The 10,889-nt window shown below is 38.7% G+C and overlaps 1 protein-coding gene across 2 annotated transcripts in view; it reads left to right on the forward strand.

Annotated features, from left to right (window-relative positions):
* The window catches only part of LOC149503585 (autophagy-related protein 13 homolog), a 39,372-nt gene that overhangs the window by 557 nt on the left and 27,926 nt on the right, over positions 1–10,889 (forward strand). The window contains exons 2-6 of one of the 2 annotated variants that reach the window (XM_089730844.1): positions 557–899; positions 1,975–2,164; positions 2,481–2,643; positions 4,444–4,611; positions 7,316–7,549. In XM_089730844.1, coding sequence (XP_089586970.1) covers positions 557–899; positions 1,975–2,164; positions 2,481–2,643; positions 4,444–4,611; positions 7,316–7,546 — 1,095 coding nt within the window. In that variant the 3' untranslated portion in view covers positions 7,547–7,549. Of the gene's footprint in view, positions 1–556; positions 900–1,974; positions 2,165–2,480; positions 2,644–4,443; positions 4,612–7,315; positions 10,044–10,889 lie in introns of those variants that run through there. The other variant, XM_089730840.1, reaches the window with a different exon arrangement.

Consider the following 10,889-nt stretch of genomic DNA (forward strand, 5'->3'; position numbering starts at 1 on the left):
TTAACCGTGTTTGTCCATCCTTGATATTCCCTTTGGTAATAAAATGTATGTCTTTTAAATTTTGTATATCCTTATGATATAGGAAGATTGAAAACCTGCAATTTATTGCAGAGAATTTCAATATCTCGTTTTGAATAGTTTCATTTACACATTACTAACTAAAATTGTTGTTTTACATTTTCTGAATGTATGTCCACAAAAATTGAATTAGAAATTGAGCGAAATAGTTATTGCCTGCAGCGCTGCGCTAACGATGTATTTATTTTCAAATCCATTCAGAATTTTTAATAGTTACACGAAGTCAAAATTAATTAAATAATTATATTCATAAATATCAGATACATTTACACTTGTGAAAAAATGCTTTTAAAAGGAAAATAATCACCAAAGAAAAAAAATCGTTTTGTTGCGAGTAAGCATTGCGAGTTATAGTGTTTGATTGTAATATAGCTCCTATAAGTACACATTGCAGTGCCAAGCTAAGTACTTGTTATATATAAATGGTGTAGGAGTTGAAGATTCTTCACATTTGATATACCTTGCTTGGTACTTTCAGTTCAACCTATCAATCCCTGATGAACCTGGAGTTAATGAAGAAACAAAGCGTGTCCTCAATGGAGAAGTAGTTGATGCATTGTCCAAAGTTTTGTCCATAGAAATTACACTTCGAACTACAGATGGTGATGAAATGGTACTTGAATTGTGGACAGTGAAACTGACGACTGCAAGTGAAATATGTTCACCTTCTACAATATACTACAGAATGGGTGTAATGCTTAAGTCGACGTTGACGATTTCACGCATAACCCCAGCATATAAACTTGCACGCACTCAACATAAAGAGACATACAAGATATCCCACCGAATATTTAGCGGAGAACCAAATTTTGAAAAATTGGGTAAGATGCAATATTTTAAGATATGCTCTTTAATTTGCCATACATTATTATTTGTAGAATAAACAACTTGTGTAATTGTTTTATACTCTATTAATATTTGCTTACTTCGGAAAAAAAAAACTTGGCTATGCTATAACCATCCTATTAAAATGTGCATTGTGGCTTTTTATACACATCCCTGTTGGACTAAAAAATAAAAAAGGTTGCTGCTCCAATATATTTTATAAAGAAAACTACAAATACAGTTGCTAAATTAGTCAAATAAAATTTGGTTGAGTACCATAGATCAGGTCATCATACCATTCGGGGTCGGAGGAGGGCGTTTGTCCAGCTCCGGCCCCTATGAGGAGGCAGTCTCCTCCCGGTGATGGTCACGGGGCGACCTAAGGGGGCTGAGACTGCGCCGCACGCTACCGTCACTCTAGCGCGCTGGCACCAGGAGGACGGGACGACGCGTCGGCGGCTGCGGACTGCGATGCGGTCCGCATTTTCGTCGTCGCTGTCGTCGCCGAACATACTGTGGAAGAGCAACCCGGTCGGCGGTGTATCGCGTTCCGACCCGGCAGGCTGGTTCTGGCCCAGCGGGGTATCCCGGAACACCAGCGGCATCGCCCGGGCGGCCTGAAGGGCCGCCGTACCGCGGAGACTGACGTCGTTGGTCGTCGACTATCGCCTCGACGACCCGTCGGTCGGGCGTCCTCGGGGTGGCGCCGCGTGTCTGGTTGTAGTGTTGACCGCGGGAACCCCCCTACTCTGACCGGGTTTTGACCCCGGACGGAGATCGGACGCCGGGTGTAAGAGTGCAGGGGAGTCGTTTAGTGGGTGGGCCCTAAATTCCTTGGGCCCGCGGTCTGCTCTCAACACCTGCAGATCGTAGAGTCTCACATACCCCGCGCGCCCCCTAGGCGCGGGGACCTCGTAGGAGGTTCGGCCCTCTACCCGAAAAAAAAAAAAAAAAAAAAAAAAAGGTCATCATACCATAGGCATAAGGAGGGTCTTAACTGACTATGGGTACCATAGATCAATAAGTTGTATTGTGTTTAATAAGTTTTAATGAAATGATGTTGTGTAACAGGAGAGAATCGAAGAAACATCAAAATTAGTGAACTGCGTACACCAATTGGTACAATCACCATTGGTGTATCATACAGGACAAAGATGACAATCTTGCCTGAAGATCGGCCAAAGTTTACATATGGAATAACAACTAGTGGTCATGACATTATGGTTAAGAGTGATCATTTTAAGGATACTCCTAAAAAGAAGTAAGAATTGTGCCTTGTACTTTTAAAGTGATTGAATTCACGTTATATCAAAATTGTAAATGTTTAGTATATCAATTTAATTCTTATTCAATTTTCTCGGATTTCGAAGACTGAAACATTCAACTTAATCTGAATTTTCTTTAATCATCATGGCACCATTAATCAAGCTTCACGCTCAAGAAGTTATTTGCAAGCTTTATTAAAATATTGTTTATACTGAATATTTAACATATTTTGGAGTTTTCATTGTTTGTCCAGTGGCCAATGGGACATTATCTAGCTACATTATTATGAAAATATTATTTGTGATTTTCAGGAGAGGGTATGAGAAGAAGGAACTTGATCTTTCAAAACCATTAACAAATGCAGCTTTTGTGGATAAAGTTAAAATGCAGGAATTACAGGACTCTTTATGTGAGCAGCTACCACCAGAACCACCGATGACATGGCTCATAGCAGAGAGAGAACAAATCGATAAAGTATGTTAAATAAATTAGTTACAACCCCTTAACTTATCAACTACAATGATTGAATAGCAAGAGTCATTCAGGCAGAGAAATTCTGAAATGAAGTCCGTTTCATAGCAAGCAAATTTAAGACATCCACCAACAAAATACACAGACTGTTATAATAACTGCCATTATAACCACTAATGCAGTCCACCTGTATCTACTTTTTTTTTTTTTTTTATTGCCTTTGTAGGCAGACGAGCATACGGCCCACCTGATGGTGAGTGGTTACCGTCGCCCATGGACTTCAGCAATGCCAAGGGCAGAGCCAAGCCGCTGCCTACCGCTTAATACTCTCCACAAGCCTCGTTTGAAGAAGGACATGTCATTCCTTCGCTCGGGACACCGTGGAGGGGAGCTCATTCCATAGCCGGATGGTACGTGGCAAAAAAGATCTCTGGAAACGCACTGTGGATGACTGCAGTGGCTCCAGGTAGTATGGATGAACTCTACTCCGGTGGCGGGCGGTGCGATGGTAAAAACGAGACGTTGGTATCATCTTGAACAATTCCTCAGAGCATTCCCCATGGAACATGCGGTACAAAATACAGAGTCTGCAGACCCAGAGGCTCCAAACGATCCGTTATTCATAGACATCAGCAATTTTAGGGTCACATATTTTAGCAATAGCAATATTGAAATTAATTCTCGAAGTTTCGTGTTCTTTCAAGAACTTTATTAACTGTTTTATTGATAATCATTTAAACATAACACACATTTATGCTAAATACACATGTAGAATAGTAGTTGATAGGAAAAAATCTGTGTATTCGGAAGAATGATGAGCTTCCATTAGTAATCTATTAATGTAAATAATGTATGAAACTATACCTCAAGAATAGTACCTTTTTCTAGGTGAAAATAACTAGGTTTTTTTCTGTATCCTGGACAATGTACATGCAAATTTAATTTTGATTGGTTGAGTATTTAGTACATCAAAGTGTATCAAACAAACAAACTCACACAACTGTTTATAATATTAGAATAGATCTGTGTTTAACAATTGAATATATACTAGACAAATATCACATATAGGCCGTTTCCATTTCCTGTCAGTCGTTTCAAACTCTTCTCTGTCCTAATTTGTCTTGTCTGACTAATTATTGTCATATTACTCTTTTAAATTTTAACAAAATATTAATACATGTAAAGATTACGTATTTCCTAGAACATAGTATTATAGACGTAGTGAAAGGTTTAAGCGTGTCTGTTACTTTGCGGTTTTTGTGTACGACACATACAAATTGACAACTAGTTTACAGGTCAGAGAGTTACAGAAGCAAGTTTTTTACCTTTAAAATATGGAATGTATATTATCCTTTTTGAAGTACAAATTTAGAACAAACGAAACCGCACTACATGCCTAGTTGAAAATAAAACTAAAAAAAGTCCTAAAAGTGTTAGTTTTTAAATGCCATAAACACATATACAACTGATGTTGGGTAAATCTTGAATATGGAGATAAATATAGATTTATTATAATATTATTCCTAAACCCATAACTTGGTTTACCTTTGCAATAATCACTAGTAAATGGAAAATGGTTTGTGAATAATGACTGTTGTATAATAATGTAAAAAAAATTCAATCGGCTGAATTGATTAAGACGGCTATCGTTTTTCATATTAGTAGAAAAAATATTGAATATTGGATATGAAAGATTCTAATGCATTTTTCAATAGTCGATTGCGGATTTCACTTTATTTAACCATAACAATATGAATGTAAAAATCCTGTTACCTATTTAATTTAACGATTTGTATGTTCCAGAAATTGCAGAATCTCGATATTTGTAAAGTAGCAGATGCGGAGGATCCAACAGCGAAACTTCTAGCGGATGCTGCAAAAACGGCCACGACATCCGCATCAGGCTATGCTGCCAGCAAAGCAATAGATATTCCAAGGGCGGACGCGGGGGATCAGTGCAAGCGCATAATGGTAATTAGCTTATAAGTATGTAAAGTTATGGAACGAGGACTCACACATGTCGCTCGCGTCTCGGGCAGCCGCGTGCCGAGCCCACGGCTGATGCGTCTTCAAAGGGGGAGAGAGCTCTCGGACCATTGGTCGAACGAGCCGGTCGAGACCGCCCGCAGCGAGGTGGAGCTCCCACGTAGTGCTCCCCGATCATTTTCGCGATGGGAACTGAAGCACCTAAACAGCTACGGTAGACGCGTGGGCGCAGATGCCCGCGCGCCCTCACGCCCTACGTGAAATCAGGGCGTACTGGTTCCGGAGTACGATGCGTCAGGTCTGCAATGTCGCTACGCACCGGCTGAGCGGTCGCGCTCCGCGTGTTGGCGCACTCGTGGACGCTCGAGATCACGCTCCTCTAAAAGAAGCGAAGAGGAGGGAGAAAGTGTCTGGGCACTCTGCTGTCGCCACCTTCACGATGCGGACTTCGCGGAGGCGACGGCCCGGTCGCACGCCGATTGCCGACAGAAACAGGAGGCACTGCGGCTGGTTATCGGCGAGACCAAGTCTCAGAGCATGAAGACGCAGTTGGAGATGCTCGACCTGGGATCCCTGGGAGTGCCTATACTAAACGTTCCGCAAGAAATTGCGGCTGTAGGCGCTCCCGATGACTGAACGTGTCCAGCCTTGGCAGTTGCGGGAGATTGTCTCCGTACTGTTCCTGCGGGCGGAGAAGGGCTTCGAGGCACATATATGCGCGCGCCGTCGCGCGTTGACGCGGACGTTGATGACCCTGTCGAAGTGGTCCCTCCGAGCATCTCGGAGGAGAAGAATTTTGAGACCGTGTCGTAGTTGCAGAGAAAGGACGTGGCCCCCGGCCTTGACGGTGTTCACGATGAGTCAAGGGTTTGGCCTTAGGTATCCTCAGCGATCACCTCGTGCGGCTTTTCGAAGCCAGCTTCGACTTCGGGCGGTTTCCAAAGCCGTGGACGACGGATAGACTTGTGCTTGTTGAGACAGGAGGAGCGCCCCGCGGACTAGCCACTGGGGTATCCGGCCCCTGGCCTTATCGTGTTGCTGGACGAGGCGTGCAATTATACATGGGCCTGGTGTGATCCTCAACAAAACAAAATACATTCCCTGAAGCACCACGTCTTCAAATCACTCAGCACAAACGACTGAGTCACTAAAACAGAGGAAAAACAGAGTCGCCCCCAGTCGGGTAGGGTGCGTAAAAATAACTTTTTCCATCCTAAACTGCTAACTTACTACTCTGTCAAAAAAGTGTCGAGAACGGATCAATAATATACAAAACGTTGGTTATTTATTGAAATTCTCTCGAAGTTCTGGCCGCGAATTCTTCTTTCTTCTACTGAATTAAACGGGTGCCATGAAGTGGTAATTTGAGTGTCGGAAAAAGAAAGAAGTCGACGAGTCATATCTGGTGAACAAGGTTGTTGCTCGATGGTATTAGTTAAGTTTTTGGTCAAATTATTTCACAAAGATGGCTTTGTCCTAAGGCGCATGCATTATCGTGTTGTGAAATCTAAGAATTTTCATTCAACAAATCTGGCCTTTCTGGACGAATTTGCTATCTTAAACATCGCATAACTTTCAAATGATATTCCTTATTTACTGTTTGAGCATCTGGCAATAATTCCAAGTGCACAACACCGCGATAGTTAAGTCAACATGAATTTGACTTTTGATCGACTTTGGCGTGGTTTTTTCGGTTTCTCAAATTCATAAACCCACGTCTCGTCACCAGCAACAATGCGTTACATGAATGTTGGTTCGGAATTGACTCTGTCTAACATGCCGTCACCGACTCTTATGTGATTGAGTGTTTGGAGAAAATTCATGTCTTTTGGGGCTAGCCGAGCAGCAATATGTTTCAAACCCAAGTGATTATTTCAAATGATATGTATCGACTCTTTTATTACAACTGACACACACTAGTCGAATTCATAACAAAATTTGTATTTTATTTCAGGAATAACGTGAATGATTCCGTTCACCTTGAAATTTGAGGTCGAACTCTCAATTCGTTTGTAATAAGGGCTGTGACGCCTTTCAAATCGGAACGCATGACTGCTTCACAGCAGAAATGGTAGGTAGTATAGCAGAATGGTGGAACTATTCATACTGGTTCACAATGTCAATTTTAATAATCAGGGTCAGCCCTAGCTAGCATTAATCAAATTACAGTAAAGTGGTCTGTTTAATAAAAAAAAATTTTTATTTTTATAACCTTGATGGGTGAACGAGCTTATGGCCCATCTGGTGTTAGCCCATAGCCATCAACAACGTAAATGCCGCCACTCACCTCGAGATATGAGTTGTAAGGTCTCAGTTTTAAAAGTACACACGGCTGCCCCGCCTTTCAAATCGAAACGCATTACTGCTTCACGGCAGAAATAGGCGGGGCGGTGGTACCTACCTGTGCGGACTCATAAGACGTCCTACCACCAGTAAGATTTTTTTTTATTAATGTTTTTATTAAAATATATGCAATCGGGTAATGATGATGAGTGATAATCGTCGCCCATGGGCTTCAGCAAAGCATTATTTTGAAACCTCGTTTGAAGGAACACACGTAATAATCAATTGTAAAGTTTGATTTTTACAATACGATCTCTTTTTCACTTTCTTTACAAATATTTGTAAAATTTTCTTCAGGTCTTTGTTTTAGTAGTTACTAAAACATACAAAAATAAAATATTTCCAGGAGTTTCCGTTCGCCGAAGGAAGCCCGATCGCGGACCTGGCTAATTTCTACAACGAATGCCTTCAAGCTAGAGCGATGACGAAAGAGTGGAAAGACTTCGCCGATACCGCCATCTCGACCGATTCCGATACTCTTTCCAAACAGTTGAAGATGTTTGAGGATGCCGTACCGGAATTCGACAGTATGGTCGCTTCAATGTGCAACAGCGCCGAAGGAGGATCCGAGAATTAAGACGTAAGTCAATATCGCCCGGTAATAATTTTAGTTCTAAGAATTTTTATTTAGTTTTGATTTATATGTAATCACTTGTATGTTCATTTGCGTATTATAAAGCCTTATTTTTGTACAAGGCCTGAATAAATGAGCAACTATACACGTTTTGTTGTTGTTGTTGTTGTTGTTAAATAAAATCATTCGTTAAGAGTCGGATATTATCTGACACAACAATTTTAATAAAAAAAAAAAAAAAAAATTTATCTTCAAAGTGACATCCGTGTTGACATGTCATCTTATTCACGCCTTGTATTCTATTAATTATGGTCATTTATGCTCAGCGGAGTATGTACGTCGTCCTAATTATTATTTATTAGCATTATTTCTGTTCGATATAGATTGGTTAAGGAAATTCGTCGCGAGCTATTTTCTTAAAAACATTTTTATTTTTTAATCGTTATTTTTGAACCGCACATGCGAATCGGATCTGTTGTGCGAAAATGTTGTAAATAATAATAATAATATTTTAAAACTTAATTAACCACGTTGAATTGTCATTTGGTTTGTTGATAACATGTAACAATTACATATACATGACCCATTATTGGGAAACTAATGAAAACAACAAAAAAAAAACGCATTTTTCCAGAAATTATACACGATTGCCTAACTTGAATAATCCAAGTACAATATCCAAAAGAACCCGAGGAAAGCAAATCCTTTGTACTGTTCTCTGTGATGATATTTAGTTAGAGAAAAACCGCCATGAAAAATCAAAACGTGGTCTTATGTTTGAAAAGACAGGCCTATTTTCAAAGACATTGTGCATCTAAGAATAGAAGTCTCGTATTTATTATTACACTTTGAATTGAATTTCTGATTTTACAATAAATTTTCTAATGTTATTCGTTTCAAGTAAACAGTTATTATCGTATGCTCGCAGCCCAGCAAGCGTCATAATCAGAAACGTCATCCATGTCAATTAATAATGTCAATCCCTTTAAAACTTTTTTTTATGCCGTCATTGGTAACTCGTCCTTTTTAACCCGATTATTCTGGCAATCTTCTCAGTAAAATGGTGTTGTATTGAATTTTGGATTTCCAAAATTACAATTTATTTCTCCACACGTGTGAAATGCCAAACACCTAAACCCGACGACAAAGGCTAAATAAACTAGAATCGATTTAGATTTATTTAGTTAGAATTTGAATGTAGCGGTTGGGAAATTTGACGGTTTTCAAGAAAATGATTATTATCGTTTTTTCTTATTTGTTACTAAGGCTTATAATGGCTTTTCAAACTTTATCTACTGCTCCACTGCTACACTTCTACTTCTAACATAAGCTCTCCGCTGATTTCTGTCCTGCTCTCTCAATTCTTCCAATCCTCTGTTTGTGTCTACTAATCCATTAATTATATATAAGCCAGCCTAATTAATCAAGTCAAAAAGACGTCATCATCGAATGCTTCGTCTGTCAAATGTCGTCCTATAGCGTTTGCATGTAGACGTATGTAGTTCCTGCGTTTTAAATATTCATCTTCACGAATTACACTTAATCCGTAATATTCGTTCTTATAATATATAATATATATATATATATATATATATATATATATAAATTACTGAACGTGCCATAGATGGCTGTAAAAAAAGTTTTTGCTAATACCATAAGGAAATTTACTGCAATTTTGAAATAGTAGTATTTTTATTACTTGTAAATGTCGAGAGTTATCAACTATTATCATAGTCAGTTCATTTTATCTTACTGCTGCATGGTACTTTATCAATTTTAGTGTAGACGCGAAGACAGTGTAATAAATTTGGAAACGCAGAAAATTCATTTTCATTGTGTGGGAGGGAATGTTTAAGTATGTACTTACCTGATTTCGAGGTTCGAAGTCAACGAGTGCACAATATATCGTGGTACATTAAATTATTCTAGAATTTACTATTTATAAAAATGCACGTCTTATTGTCACAATAATCGATAAAGAAGACTGACCATAAAATACGTTACTGCGGAGACTGGTTATTGTTTATTTAATTTACAGATTAATAATAATATAATGAGGCTTGAACTTGTATTAAGTTAGGATTTTCGAACTCCATTTGCGGTTAAAGTTTTTAATTTTAGTATTTAAAATAGGAACTAAATTTTTGGAAAGTTCCTACATTTAATTTCAAGCCTAAAAGACCAATTTTCGAATTATAGTAGTTGATTTACTAGAAAAATAACATAAAAATTACCTGTTACTGGAAAATTCTAAATTTCGGAATATAAATAAATACGACCAATTTTTGAGAACTTTTAGTCGATTATTTAAGAGTAAAAAATCGAGTGCCACGCATTTTCGTCGATATATTGAAAGTTAATAAGATTTTATAGCGGCTTAGTGTGACCGTTGCGTATTAAAAATGTTTATTTAATTAGTGTAAGTGTTTTTATTTATTTATTGTCATTCGATGTTTGTGAAAGGTCAAAATCAAGGCCTAATTATACGCGATGTTGAAAATTTTGCTTTTTAGTCTTTTGCCTCTGCATGCTACAAGATTTATAATGAGTCTTTAGTCCCTGAATGCTACAAGATTTTATAAGTCCTTAGCCTCTGTATACGAGGAGGGATCAAAAAGTTGTGAGAACGACATACTCCTTGGTAAGAAAAAAAAATACTGGCAGGCATATCTCAGATACATTTGTAATATTATTAAAGAAAATAATCTTCGATTCTCTTTTGTTTTTTTCTGAATGTAGTCATTTATTTGCTTCGTATCGGAACGTGTTCTCGAAAATGGAGAAAAACGAACTACGAGCCGTTATTAAATATCTCTGTTTAAAAAAAATAACGACTAAAGATATTCATTGCGATTTGGAGGTAACATTAGTCTGCATTAGACAACATTAGTCAACAGACTAGATAAGACAACTAGACTCTATTAGTCAACATTAGAGTCTGCTCCGCCTTATTCCACTGTCGCAAGTTGGGCTTCTCAATTTCGAGTAGTAAGAACGAGCACAGAAGACGAACATCGTTGCGGCCGTCCATAGACGTCAGTCACCCTAGAAAATGCTGTGAAAGTCGAGAAAATTGTATTGAGCGATCGAAGAGTTACCATCCGATACTTAATAAAAGAACCAGGCATTTCATATGGAAGTATTCAGTCCATATTGAAACAATCTTTGAATATGAGAAAAGTCTCCGCAAGATGGGTGCCGAGAATGTTAACCGACAGTGAGAAACAAAATCGACTTGACATTTCGAAGATATTGTTGGACAAGTTTCAAGAAGATTCTGAAAACTTTTTGTCTCGTTTCCTTGGAAAAGCGTTGGACTCGGTGTGTAGAGAGATTCGGAGACTAT

Source organism: Bombyx mandarina, chromosome 01 (genome assembly GCF_030267445.1).
Source record: "Bombyx mandarina strain Sakado chromosome 01, ASM3026744v2".
Classification (NCBI taxonomy): domain Eukaryota; kingdom Metazoa; phylum Arthropoda; class Insecta; order Lepidoptera; family Bombycidae; genus Bombyx; species Bombyx mandarina.